Here is a 15,151-nt window from a genome sequence, read left to right as displayed (position 1 = left end):
CTTGTTCTTCCTGACCCGATTCAACACTAAAGAATGGCTTGTCCCTACCATAAATTATTCATATTTTCCAAGGAAAGCATCGGATACCTGATAACTCCCATAGCTTTATGCCTTTATCCAATAGCTTGGTTGAACATCATCTTTAAGATTCTTATCACATATATTGGTACTCATCCTTTATAACGGCCAAAATGTGTAATGCAAGAGTTACCCTCTCGGGAAAAAGCAAAGGGAAATACGAAAGATTTGTACTTGTTATTTTTCTTTATCTTTGTCTTATCTTTTTATTTTTTATTTTTTATTTATTGAAACTTCATACAAAAGAGAGGAGTTAAGGTTTCCCCATACTCCTTTTCCTACGGGAGGTGGAACAGCCTCCAACCTATCCATGGTAGTAGGTTAGCACTTAAGTTCACAAAAATATCAGCGAAAGGGGGAGATGTTAATTTATACACAAACTCCCCAGTAGAAACTATACACTTCCTTAAGGGACATCAAAAAGATAAAGTCTTTGTAGTTGTCTATCTATGCTAAAAGAGTTTTTGATCTGTTTAGTCCGAAAAGAGGGGAGGCCGAGTTTATCCAAGTTGAACTCCCCCTTAGCTTGTCTCGGCAACTGTGTGAAATTAGTATACCAGATATTCTGATTGCATTTGAGTCCTTTATTAGCAAGAGTGTCTGCTACTTTATTTGCTTCACGAAAACAATTTTGAATCTTGAAATCTTCAAAGCTTTCCAAGCTAGTTCTGATATCCATCACCACCATCTGAAGATCCCAAGGCATAGAAGCAAAGTTTTGAATCCATTTAATCAGCATAAGGGAATCACTTTCCACTTCGATTTTCCTGATAGCATTGTCTATGCACCACTTCAAACCAGTTTGTAACGCTGTAGCTTCTGAGAGATTATTAGTCATGTAGCCCAAAGGAGAGGAGAAGGCACTGATAAGCTTTCCTTGATGATTTCTGATAACACCACCACCACCACTGAGGCCTGGATTCCCTTTAGAACATCCATCTGTATTCAATTTCAGCCATCCATCTCTAGGGGGAAACCATTTGACAGGGGTAACCGATATATCGGGCTTTGCTTTGTCTATAAGATCATAAAAGTGGTACCATTTCATAAAAGGTGGTACTCTGGGAAATTGATTGTGTGTCACTAAGTTCAATTGCTGGTTAATCATCAAGATTATACCATTATATGACATCCTAGAGTTCTCAAATCTGCTCTTACACCTTGATTTCCATATCTGCCAAATGATGATACTAGGAGCAACTCGCAGGATCAATTTCTGAATAGGATTATCAGCTCTTGTCATCCACCAAGTGAGAATCACTTGCCTTAATTCATGTTGCCCAGTTCTGATGCCCATCATCCTGTTAAAATGAAGCCAAATTGTCCTGCTAATTCTGCTCTTACAAAATAAATGTTCCTCATCTTCAACATCAGGCAACAAACAACAATTGCATTTAGAGGGACCGTGACAGCCAAACCTCTTAAGATTATTATCCACCGCCACTTTGTGTTTGAGGAGTCTCCACAAAAAGAAAGAGATTTTAAAAGGGGATTTTTGGTGCCAAATCATCCTATTGACAAAAGTGTTATTTCTGCATTCCCTTACGCTATTCCAAGCTGAGCTACAATTAAATCTCCCATCTGTTGAAACAGTCCAAACTGGCTGATCTTTTAGATGTGTAGAGCTAATTGTAACTCTCTGAATTTCTTGTACCTTATCAGGAGGCAAGCATAGTGAAAGTTTACAAACATCCCATCTTCCATCTATAATAAAATCAGCAACGTGAATTCTAATGGAAGTGGAGGCATCTACAAAGTCAGCAAGCTTGCCATTGCCCAACCAGTTATCCCACCAAAAGCTGGAATTGCCAGAATGAATCTTCCAAGAGATTAGATGGTCCACTCTATGTCTGATATGCATCATTCTTCTCCATGTATGAGACTGGGAGTAGTTCCACTTTCTTGCCATAGGATGGACCCTCTGAGAATACTTCGCCCTCATAAACTCAGTCCATAGGGAATCCTTAGTTCTAAAGTTCCACCACAATTTTGCAGCAAAAGCATCAGAAGTATCCTGCAAAGATCTCACTCCTATTCCTCCTTCTGCTGTGGGGTAACACAATTTATCCCAAGAGGCCCAATGATACTTGTTTTTTCCCTCGAAAGATCCCCAGAAGAAATTTGCAAAGGCTTTCTCAATTTGTTGGATGGTAGTCTTTGGGGGTTGACAAATGGAAAGGAGATGCATAGGCATAGCACTCAATACATGCTTGATAAGAATAATTCTCCCTCCAGTACAAAGGAACCTGTTATGCCAGCTACCAATCCGCTGAACAATTCTAGTCACCATGTCGGTGAAGAAGTGAACCCTCTTTCTACCAGCAAATAACGGACAACCAAGATATATAATAGGGAATTCTTTTTCTTGAAATTTCAGCAGCTTAGCCACTATTTTTCTTCTCTTTGTAGGAGTATCATCAGCCATCAAGAAGCAGCATTTGGCCTTGTTGATGAGTTGTCCAGAGTTCTTTTCATATTTATTCAAGGCCTCTATTATCAATTGTATAGTGTAAGTTTTACCTGCACAAAAAATAATAATATCATCAGCATATGATAAGTGATTAATCATAGGACCATTTGATTGCATGTTGAATCCAATAAATCTAGGTATATCAAAAAGTTTGTTAAGGAGTCTAGTTAGAACTTCCGCAGCAATTATAAATAAGGATGGGGAGATTGGATCTCCTTGTTTCACTCCCCTATAAGACTGGAAAAAACCATGCCTTCGACCATTTATAATTACAGAATACCACATATTAGAGAGGAGATTCCATATGATCATAATCCATTGTTCAGAAAAACCCATCTTCCTCATAACTATACACAAGAAATTCCATGACAATCGGTCGTAAGCTTTGCTCATGTCCAGTTTGATGATAACATTTCCACCCTTGTTAGGCTTCCTGATATTATGGATTATCTCCTGGGCAAGTAGGACATTCTCCCCAATTGATCTGTCTTTTACAAAGCCACTTTGGTTCTGTGAGATAATCTTGGGAATGATCCTTGATAGTCTGTCATTGAGCACTTTTGAGACAATCTTTTGGGAGACATTACTCAAACTGATAGGCCTGAAATCAGTAAAAGATTGAGGATTGTCAGATTTAGGAATAAGAACAAGACAAGTATTAGTAAAGAATTTAGGTAACTGATGGCCCCTGATGACAGCCTTAACCATGTTAACCAAATCATCACCAACTATGTCCCAAGTTTTTTGGAAAAAGAAACCATTAAAACCATCAGGTCCTGCAGAGCTGTTAGGGTCGATATCAAAAACTACTCTTTTAACTTCATGGGATGGCTCTTCTATCAGAAAGTTGTTCTCCTCTTCAGAAACCATTCTAGGAACCAGGTTGATGATGTCTCTGTCCACTTCTTTGTCATCTTTTTTGAACAAATCCTGGTAGAAATTGACAGCAGCTGCACCAATGTTTTCATCACCTTCCACCCACTGGTCTTCCACCTTGATTCTGTAGATGTTCAAGAGCTTCCTTCTCCCCTTCACAACACTATGGAAAATTTTTGTATTTTCATCACCCTCTTTATACCATCTAAGGTTTGCCTTCTGTCTCCAGAATTTGTCCACTATTTTATAATGGATCATCAAATCAGCTTTAGCCTTGTTGAGGGCCATTCTATCATTTTGATCAAGAGATATCATCCATCTTTCCTCGCAAGAGTTAACCATTGTTTCTAGTTGTTGAGTCTTAAGGAAAATATCTCCAATTTGAGTTCTAGACCATTCACAAAGTGCTTTACTAAGTCTCTTTAGTTTTTGATGAAAGATCCAGAAAATATTGCCGTTGACTTCTGGATTCCAATTCAGCTTAACAACATTATAGAAATCAGGTTGTTCCTCCCAGAAATTAAGGAATCTAAAATATTTGATAAAGTTAGCATCATCATTAGAAGCAGAAACAAGTAAAGGGCAATGATCAGAACTAGTCCTGGTAAGATGCTGGACAGTGGTGTTAGGCAAGAAATTGGTCCATTCATCATTCGCCAACACCCTGTCCAGCCTTTTCCATATGACATCATTGTTCTTCCTTTCATTGCACCAAGTGTAATTGTGGCCAAAGTAACCCAAATCTGTTAATCCACAATCATTAATACAATCTAAGAAAGGTAGGCTCTTCTTTAGTCTATGAGGTGCACCCCCCAGTTTTTCTTCAGCATTTAAAATACTGTTATAATCCCCACAGTCAATCCAAGGGCCAGAGATAGTAGAGGAAAAGGCTCTCATATGATCCCATAATTCTTCCCTTCCAACAGATTTAGATTTAGCATACACAGAAGAGATAAATAGATCAGTATTAGAGCTATTATTCTTAATTAAACAGGTAATCATCTGAGCATGGTTAGAAAATACATTACAGATAATGCTAGAGCTCCAGAATATCCAGATTTTGTTGCTCAGGTTAGAGAAACATCCATCCATTCCTAGTATGTTTTTATAATGCTCAATTGAAGTATCCTGCAAAAAAGGCTCTTGTAAAGCAATAAAAGATACTTTATGAAATTTTATAAGGTATACCAATCTTTCACTGGCTGCTTGGGATTTCATACCCCTAATATTCCAATTGAGGATCTTAATCATTAATAGGAATATTAGAGGTTTTTTGTGAAGTGCTCTTTTGTGCTTTGGTGGAAGTATTGCCCCTGGCCTTCTGTTTTTGTCCAGTGTCTTTATTTGCTCTTGGGGATAGTCCCTCTTTCATGCATAGATCAGCAATAGCTTTCTTTGCTTCTTTTGAGTCTCTTCCCTTGCCCCCAAGGGTTTTGATCAGAATCTCAGCTTCTTCATCAGATGACCCATTAGATTCTTCTTCCTCAGAAGTTGTATTCTCAGCCCATTCATCATCAGGAGGTTCCTTATTTTGGGTTGATTCCTTAGTTGCTCCTTCACTTATGTGGACATTTTTTTGTTGGCTTGGTTTATCACCCTCAACTTCCAGATTGACAAACCTATTTTGAGTAATATCCTCCTTGTCTCCTATAAATAACTGCTTAACAGGTCTAGTCTTCTCTTTTCTTTCAGTTATCCATTGAGTATTGCTATGCAGTTTTTCTTTGTCATTTGGAGACAAGACCACTTGAGTTGCGTTATGATCTTTAGTAAGTATCTCTATGGACTGTTTTTCAGATGACACTTGTATCTGTTGCTCTTGATTTTTATTTTGTATAGGACTGCTGCTTGTAGAGGTTATCATTGTATCCACAACTTGCCTTTCCTCATTTTTCTTTCCCACTACCTCGTTCCTTACCTCCTCATTAGTTGGAGGTGGTTTGTCCACCCCAAATATTGCTCCACTGGGCTTGTATGTTTGTTTTGGAGGGGCACTAGTACCTCTTTTTGAGATCTTCGTGGCCATATTGCGATTTTGTTCCTCCCTGCCTCTTTGTTTCTGAGGAACTGCCTCTTTTGTATTGTCCTCAGACACTTTTTGTTGCTTCTGCTCCTCCCTTAGCTCTTTCTGATTTTGAATTGCAATTTCTTTCTGATTATGGGGTAGAGCTTCTTTCATATTACCCTTAGCAATTTGTGGATCCTGTTGATTATTCTTGTTCTTTCCCTTCTCCTGATTAATCTTATCCATCTCCTCCATCTCAGTTTTTTCTTTTTCCATTCTTCTACATTGGGCCATATAGTGACCTTGTAATCTACAATAATTGCAAAATTTTGGAACCCCTTCATAATCAATTTTCTGCTCAAATCCGTGAAGAGGGTTTGTGGAATTCCTAATGCCAATCCAGACGTGGTTTTGTCGTGGTTTGGTCAAGTCAATTTCTACTCGCACTTTTGCCATACTTGGTCTCGTTCTACCCTTTGTAGCAGTATCCATAGCCAAAGGTACCCCGATAGGGCTCAGAATCTGTTTGATATAGTGCCAAGTATGTAGGTGATAAGGAAGCTTAGGCAAAAGGACCCATACTGGAGTAAGAGGGCTATCTTCTTCCGGAGTAAAATCAGGGGTCCATCGACTAAGCCACATAGGTTGCCCATCGATTTCAATGACATGTTTAAAGTAAACGGTTTTGAAATCTTCTTCATTATACACATCAATGAAAACATTTTTATTATCATAAACCCCAGTTTGAACCGTACCCTTAAGTGGAAAGCTCTCTTTAACAGTTGCTCGGATGATTTCAATTTGGGGTCTAGTTTTCAAAAATCGACCATTAATAGTGTACTTACATTCTTCTGCCATGGTGCCATAGTAGTCTTCCGCATCAAAGATCACCGCCGACATCCCATTATGCCTTGTGATTGTTGCCGTGACAGTTTCCCTTCGCTGGTCGGAAATTGGATTTTGTATGCCGGAAACAGCATGCATGTAGTTCGATTTTGGTGGAATTGTTTCAGGGGTTTTGCTCGTCCCCACCCCTGGGTCAGGTGGTCGGTCAAGACGCGCCGGAAAAAGTCCAGCTGCCATCTCCGTGAGGAGGCGCGTGGATCACAATCGCTAGGAAAGTTCCCGTTATTTTACCGTTGAGCAGATAGAGTAGAGAGAGATTTTTTTTTTTAAATTACTTCTAACAATCTTATCTATTTTCTGTTTTGGTTGCTTTAGTCTATAATTGTCATCTGCGTGTGGGACATGGATTTTCTGAACTGTAGTTTTGAAGAGAATACCTGACATGTTCACTTGTTCTCTAGTAAACAACTTGTGCTTTTTCTGTTTCTCCAATAAATCAGTTAAACAGCTTGGGTTTTTTTCCAATTCTTACGCCCATAAGTTTATCCCCTAGCTTGGTTGAACATCATCTTGAAGATTCTTATCTCAGATATTGGTGGTCATCCTTTATAATGACCAAAATGTGTAATACAAAAGAGTTACCCTATCGGGAGGAAAACAAAACAAAGTGTAACGCGAGTTATACTTGTTACTAGTTGTTGTAAGCCCAACAACATGCCCAGTGTAATCCTACAAGTGGGGTTTGGGTAGGGTAGAGTGCGCGCAGACCTTACGCCCTATCATGGGAGGTAGAGAGGCTGTTTCTGACAGACCCTCGGCTCCGATAGACCCTCGCCCAACTCAATGTAAAAAAGCAATAATTCTGTTTAAAAGATATTTGCATCACGTTCTTAAATTTCCACCAAATCTCTTATTTCTTCTCATTAAAAACAATCGAATCAACTCGAATTACAATTAAGGATAGATGTTATCTAGAAACCTGTTTTTTCTTGTGAGTCAAATCCCAAATCCTCCAGCGCATTTTCCAATCTTGTATTCTTCTTTTGTGAATCCCGAATTGATGTAACACATGTCATATTTGAGTCTTTAAGAGACCTACTTAAAACTCATATTAACACAACAAAGAAGCAACTTGAATTCCCCCCATTTCAACTTACATGACTTATTTTTTCATAAGTTAAAAATTTCACGACTTTTAACTTGCTGATTATGGCCTTTAGAATGACAGGTTCTATATTTGTCATTAAGATTAAAGTGAACATCTAGTATGTATGTAACTCTTATAAATGGAGAGCAAGAAAGTACTGGTATAAACTCTATTGCAACAGTCAAATGGATCATCTTTTACCATTTTAATAACGCATATTTCAAGAAAAAACATTTAACCTATATTATAAATCTACACCACATCAATTTATTTGACAACAGTGGCCCTTCTTATATAAGCAGGCAATAGGCTAACACACATATAGAGTTCAAGCTTGGAATTAGATGATTGGCATGGACTTTTTTTTCCCTCCACCACGTCATTTGGGTGCTTTTAACCTTGTTATCCGTTTTCATAAATATGTTTTCTTCTCCAAGTCTTTTGGTTGAAAAAATAGTGAAATGTTCAAAGTTTTCACTAGAAGTGCATATGAATACACACTGAAAGAGATGTGGAACAAGAGAATGATAGATTTCCGATCTTTCTCCTCTTTTTTCTCTGTTTGGAAGATTTTCATAACAACAAACAATCCACAAGAAAGAATAATGTAACAAAGGAGATAAACTTACCGAAGAAAGGAGTTGCAAGTCTCAAAACAGACATTAGAAATATATGAAGGATGTTCTGGATCTTTTAAAAAAGTAGACCATCTTTGACCTTTTAGTACTGGTTGTTACCTATTGTTTTGTATTGTGTTAGTTTAAATACAATGTTTGTTTTTGATTGTCACTTAATTTTTATAGTACCGTATCATTAAATCCATCATTAGGTAACAACGAAAAGTCTCATTTTATGTAACGACTGATTTGGTGTGTTCATGCCGTAACCTCATTTATTTTTACTCATTTTGTCTTTACTTATTATCTAATAATCATATTTATATCCCTTATCGTACTTTTTTATGATCTTTGTACACCGTACCCTACTTTTCTTGTAGGTTTATCTTTCAAGTTGTTGATGTCTAACATTATGTAACGACGGGAAACGATACAATCTAGGGGAAACGATACAATCTATCCAAACGTTATATTTATAAAAAAAAATAGCGTACAATACAAGACAACATAATACGAGTAACAACCATCCAAACAAAGTGTAAAAGAACTAATTTCATACCAGTGTTATCAGTAGCGTAAAGCGCAAAAAAGCTCTGAGGTCCGTTGGGGTTTAAGCCCAAAGCGCAAATAAAGTGTGAGCTTTTTGACAAAAAAGGCACAAGTGGAGAATATATACAAATATATATGTTTAATCCAAGACTAATAATTATAAGCATGAATAAAAATATATGGACAACGAAATTGAAAAGAAATTGTGATAAAGTGAAATACCAATTGTTTGGTGTCGCTTCTTCAGGACACGCTCATTGGCAAGGAACAATATGTCTTAAAGCCTTGATGACGACACTGAAGCGCACATTAAGCGAGGCGAAGCGCTCAACATGTTTTGAGCCTTGCTTCAGGGCTTAAGCGCGCCTTTGATAACACTCTTCCATATGCAACCTAATTAAGGACAAGCTGTTTTTCAAGATAAGATCAATGTTCTGTTTATTGAATGACATTTTATATATAGACAGAGTAAAATATACTAAGGACACATGGCTGTGAAAGTCGTCAAACTCCTAGTTCCGTGGAGACAGACCAACTGTCAATGTGCATTTCTTTCAATTTGTATTGTTCGGGTTCTTTATAATGAAAAGAAAATCAATCTGATTGATAACTAGGACATGGGGGGTTTCAATGATGGTTCTTAAAATTCTTGCAAAGTCCAAATTGCTCTCTCTGAGGACGACAAAAGCTCTTGGATTTTGGCTTATATATAGCACTGTAGTAATTTGTCTTTATCTATTTTCTGTTTTGGTTGTCTTTGTCTATAATTGTCACTTGCGTGTGGGGCATGGATTTTCTGACCTTTAGTTTTGGAGAGAATACCTGACATGTTTACTTGTTCTTTATTAACAACTTCTTTTTTTGTTCTTGGTTTCTCCAATAAAGCAGTTAAACAGCTTGTGTTTACTAATTCTTTTTCCAGCTTGGCTTGAAACCTGGTGGACTTTTTGTTCTGAAAGAGAACATTGCAAGAACAGGTAACATCTCTTTGAGTTCTCTACCTTCTGTTATGTGGAAATTAATTTCACCTACTTCCTTTTCCTGTTATGTTATTTCATTAATTTGGTTACAATTTTCGATTCTGTAACACTTTTTATTCCAACTTTAAGTTCCCGTTCTGCTATCCATTTCATGCAACATAATCTGCAGCTTGTTCATTCAGCAATACCATCTCCAACTCATTCATCAGAAGAGCAATCCTGGGAATCTCCCAATCAAAACAATTTCTTCTGAATGAGATGTACCAAGAGCTACCAGTCCAAACATTGTGATGCCAAAAAACCTACAGTATAGTGAAAGAATAAAGATCATGGTACTTAGTCGTTAGTGGTAAATGATCCATCCAAGTGTCTTGCCAAAAATATCTTATTTTCGTGCCATCGCCTATCTTGATCTTTGTTTTTGCAACAAAAGGGGGCCATAAGCTGCAAATGTGCTTCCACAAGCCCAACCTATGAGTGGAGGGCACAGGGCCCGAATCCCAGGGACTATGATGATCTCCATATTTACTGGTGACTACCCTTCTCCATGAACATTTAGCTTCTCTACCATACCGCCATAGCATGTAATTTCATGATTTTAATGCCGAGTCCACCCCTTCTTTTCTCCAGAAGAACCTTGTCCCACTTCACCAAATGGAAGGACCTCCTATCTTTGTTTCTCTCCCATAAAAAATTCCTCCTGATCCTGTCTATCTTTTTCTTCAACGCACGGGCATTGGAAATATAGACATAAGATAGGTGGGGAAATAGTCAAGAACACTGTTTATGAGAATCACTCAACCTCCCAATGAGAGATACTGTCTTGTCCAAATAGCAAGCCTCCTTTCACACCTCTCCAATGTTTTCCCACACTCGTTTAGGTTTGTATCTTGCTCCTAGAGGCATACCTGGTAGTCAGTAGGAAGCACACCAATTTGACACGCAAAATTCTCACCTAATCCGTGTAGATCTTGGACATCATTGACAGCATACATGGAGCTCTTTCCATTAATTTAATCCTGAAACTGCTTCAAACAGTATAAGATTACTCTCAAGTATCTTAGTTGTGATTCTTTTGCTTCACAAAAGAAAAGAGTGTCAGTAGCATAAAGAATGTGAGAAACTTCTGGCATAATGATCTCTGTTTTACCTGGTCTAAAGCCTTTGATCCATTGTAAAGACATAGCCTTACGCAACATTGAACTCAGCCCTTCCATTGCCTAATGAACAAAAAAGGAGATAGGGGGTCCTCTTGTCACAAATCCCCGGAAGGACAGAAGACAAGAATTTTTTCCATTCGTTTGTATGGATTCCTAAAGCACTGAAGTGCCTAGGAAGGTGAGTTTCTTTGCTCGATAGTTACTAGGAAAGTCACATCAATGGCCAAGAACTTGAGAAAATGGAAGGTGGTCTACATTAGATGGTGCTTCGTCCATAAAAATCAAAAGACATTTATCACCTATTAATATGTTGCCCAGTGTTGTCAAAGGTGCGCTTAAAGCGCGCTTAAGCCCTGAAGCAAGGCTCAAAACATGTCGAGCGCTTTGCCTCGCTTTTTGTGCGCGTCAGTGTCATCATCAAGGCTCGAAGACATACTTTTCCTTGCCAATGAGCTTCTCTTGAAGAGGTGACGCTAGATAATTGATATTTCACTTTATCGTAATGCTTTTACAATTTCGTTGTTTGTATATTTGTTATTCATGCTTATTCTTGGACTAAACACACACACATATATATATTTGCACCATTGCTCCTCCTTTCGTTAAAGCCCGCACTTTATTTGCGCTTTGGGCTTAAAGCCCCAGCTAACCTTAGAGCTTTTTTGCGCTTTTCAGTTTTGATAACACTGATGTTGCCTATGGTATATAATGGGGTGAACAATGTGGAAATGTTTGAACTTAATAGGATCTATCAAAGAATTGCACAAGAAAATTAATGTAAGCAGCCTCAAAAGTCATAAGAATCACGCTCAGAAAAATGACTTGATTTACTTCCGCATCACATAAGATTAAACTGTCATCTGCACAGAAAATATGGGACATTTGCAGAGTATATGGCCCTCTATACCTGCTGAAAATCCCCTTATCCAACTATTTTGCATTGGCGAGACTATCATTTTACTTAAACCGTCCATAACAAGTATATATGACCATCAATTTTTTTTTTTTTTTTTTTTTTTTTTTTTTTTTTACCCTCAGGGGTTGGCCTGGTGGTAATTGGCTTGAGCCTTGGGGTGCTCCCTTTCAAGGTCTCAAGTTCGAAACCCACTGGGTGCAAACAATTTCTGAGGGCCATCGGACTGGGGTAAAACCCTGAATTACCCGTGGTGCACTTGCGGGAAACTCCTTGCCGAGGGCCTGTGCACCCCCGGGATTAGTCGGGGCTCAAAGAGACCCGGACACCCGGTGCTTAATCAAAAAAAAAAAGAAAAGGGTGATAAAGAATGACCTTGTCTCAGCCCCTCTATGTGGGAAATAATCCTTGAGGAGAACCATCTCGAATGCACCATGAAATCCATTTGATCCATTTATTGCTGAAACTCATGTCTTTTAGCAATTTAAGGAAAGAACCATATTGTTTAAGATTCCATGTTTTAAAATACATCTCGTCTGTGGGGATATAGGTTAACTCAATAAAAAAGAGAATTGATTGTAAATATATTATAGTTTAAAGGTTACCTTTGACTCAAAAATAAAATTAAATTATAGTTTAAAAGAGCAATTCCAGAGAGCTTGATCCCACAATGAAAGCGTGTAAGGTGATTGTTCAGAATATCCATGTTTCTGTCATATCATAGTCCATATTGATTTTTGGTGGGGGCATCAAACAGTTTCCATTTGTTTATCGTGCTGAGCATTAATTTTTTCTTGATATGATCATGTTCTATTTAGAGCTGAGTTTGTTTTCAACTCCGCTTTTTCCGTTGCAATGCAATGCAAGTTAACTGAAGTGTATACATTTTTCAAGGATTTGTGTTGGACAAAGAAGATAAGAGCATCACAAGATCAGATTCATATTTTAAGGAGCTGTTCAATCAATGTGGACTATACATTTACAAGATGAAGGTACAGAAGAAACCTTTGCTTCTAATTAATGTGCCATAGGGAAGTCTTCAGAAAAAGGAAAAAAAAAAAGGAAAAAAAAAAAGAAAAAGGAAAGCTTATGTGTTGTAACCTTCAGGAAAAGAATGTTCCTTCTAATGATTTTGGCACATCAGTTTGTTTCACTGTCATTTCATCCATCTTCTACAAGATGGAGGTTACAAACACAGAATTACTTCCATTTCATGTGCATCATGATGGAGAAACATGTGGCATATGTATACCATCTTCCGCGGTCGCTGTGATTTTTATTACTTGGTCTTAGTAGTGCATTACGTTTTAACTTTGTTACAAGATGATGAATTTCTTCAGATGGTTTCAGAGCATAATTCTGTTTCATTTCAGTTGGTTCCCATTAGCAGCAAACATTGTCACTTTCTGTGCGCTTTTAGCTATTGCATTCCTCTAACCCTTCTTCTTGTGAAGCTGCATCTTTTCCCATGATAGAAGCAATATATGGATTGAGGATACTTTAGATTTATATTTTATTTATTACCACTTGATGTCTTCAATAAAGATGAGGGAGTCCCTCTGATTTCACCTTTGCTAAGACTATGATCCAAAGAATAGTATGAAAAACAGTAAATAGTAAAAGAATACCCTACTAATAACAATTAGTGGAGTCTAGAGACTTAAAAAAATGTTATCAAAAGTTTGAATGGCACTACTTTTAACATCTAAAATGCGAATTGCTGTTATTATTATTTGGAAATCCGAAATGAGAAAGGTCGTTTCTAGACCTTCTGGAATCTAGAAATGTAGAATACTCATATTCAAGCTTTGAGCAGCTCTCTTTTTGTATTTAAAATGCTGAACTGCTATTATCATTTGGAACTCCTAAAGGGCCTCTCTCTTCCCCTTGGCTTTGTATCTTGATAGTCATGCTTTTGCTTTATTTAATGTTGTTTCCATAAGAAGATTTTGAAGGGCCTTTCTTGGGGGAGCTCATTTCGTGTTATCGTGCCCCTCTCTCTCTCTCTCTCACACACACACACGCGCGCGCGTGCACGCATTCTTTACGAAGTGTCATTTCCCCCTCGTAATCTTTGTGCTAGTACCTTTGTGGTTCTGAATTTGCTTATAAGTTTCTTACCCGGCATCAGCTATGAAGAACGAAAAATGGCCGTGGTTACTAAATCTTCTCTCTTGAGTATCCTTATCTAGATACAATAATAATATTAGCTAAATTGTAGTTGGAACTTGGAAGTGTGTAAGCTTCTAATATGTCATGTCTCCCTGAAGGGTGCAATTCTTCTTTGCTTTAACAATACACTCTCTTTGTCAGGATCAAAAGGAATTTCCAGATGAATTATTTGCTGTGAAGATGTATGCGTTGACGACTGAGATGCCAAGGCAAGGTAATAGATCTAGACCTAAACGGACAACTAATAGACCTGCTATCATCAGATGAATAGTCACATTGGTCTGTTAATCATTGTGTGGTTTAACTTAGGAGGAAGTCATTCATAGGCTGTTGTTTAGGTCACATGTATTCAAGCTGATCAATGCATGGCTTGTTTAGGTTATTGCTTTTGAATTTCAGTTGTATACATTGACAGTGTAAAGATTTTACGCCATAAGTGTACTTTGAACTTACTATAGGTTATTGCTTATGGTGAATTGTTAATGCAACCGCTTTCAGTCTCAATGAACTTTGTCATCGCTGTAAGGTCAAAAGACCCAAAGTAAAAAGAAGAAAACCGGTGTGCTTTTCTTTTATATAATTGACCCAAAGTAAGAAGAAAACCGGTGTGCTTTTCTTTTATATAATTCAGCACTTAAAATCCAACTGCTGTTAATTAATGTGTATATTCAGAAGTAACTGTTGGGAGGCCTCGGGGCCATTCCTTTATCAGAGCTTCTTGTTAACTGCTTTAATCGGTCCCAAACATTTATTGCCATTTTGCCTGTAAACATCTTGGAGACCTTGTTCCGATTTTAGGAATGTGTTTACTTTGGCCAAGGCGTTTGATACAATTAGGCTATAAAATACTTCAAACATTCTTTTTTGTTTTTTGTTTTTTCAGAAACCATTCACCCAGGTTATGCTCACATGAGGTGATGGCTGGTTTGGCATTATCCCCTACCATGTATATTAATTAGCAACTAATTTGGGGTTGGGGGGGGGGGGGTGGGGGGGGGGGTGGGGCGCACAAACCTCCAAAAGATGAACAAAAGGAATTATTACATGTACTTGGTGAATTTACAGCATATACCAAGATTTAAGCGAAAGCTGGCAACAAAGCTATCTAGGATAGTTTGGCCAGAAGTGAGTTGATCTAAGGAGGGTCAAAGTGCCATCCAGAGTGGTTTTTGGGCCTGATCCTGAAGAAGGAACTTGCATTCTGTCAATTCTAATGGCACCTCTGATGTCATGTAGCAACTGCTACAATGAAGAAATCAAGAAAAGAGGAAAATAAGGAATTAAAAACTAAAAGAGGAATATTTCATTTCAGATGTTGTTCCTGTACACTGTGCACAC

The 15,151-nt window shown here is 37.8% G+C and overlaps 1 protein-coding gene across 2 annotated transcripts in view; it reads left to right on the top strand.

Annotated features, from left to right (window-relative positions):
- Positions 1-14,317, top strand: part of LOC132631660 (alpha N-terminal protein methyltransferase 1) — a 29,182-nt gene extending 14,865 nt beyond the window's left edge. Inside the window, exons 6-8 of one of the 2 annotated variants that reach the window (XM_060347320.1) lie at positions 9,511-9,565; positions 12,536-12,633; positions 13,955-14,317. In XM_060347320.1, the coding sequence (XP_060203303.1) occupies positions 9,511-9,565; positions 12,536-12,633; positions 13,955-14,080 (279 nt within the window). In that variant the 3' untranslated portion in view covers positions 14,081-14,317. The remainder of the gene's footprint in view (positions 1-9,510; positions 9,566-12,535; positions 12,634-13,954) is intronic. The other variant, XM_060347321.1, reaches the window with a different exon arrangement.
- Positions 14,318-15,151: the final 834 nt, after the last annotated feature.

Source organism: Lycium barbarum, chromosome 3 (assembly GCF_019175385.1).
Source record: "Lycium barbarum isolate Lr01 chromosome 3, ASM1917538v2, whole genome shotgun sequence".
NCBI lineage: Eukaryota > Viridiplantae > Streptophyta > Magnoliopsida > Solanales > Solanaceae > Lycium > Lycium barbarum.
This window is presented reverse-complemented; position numbering and strand designations above follow the sequence as displayed.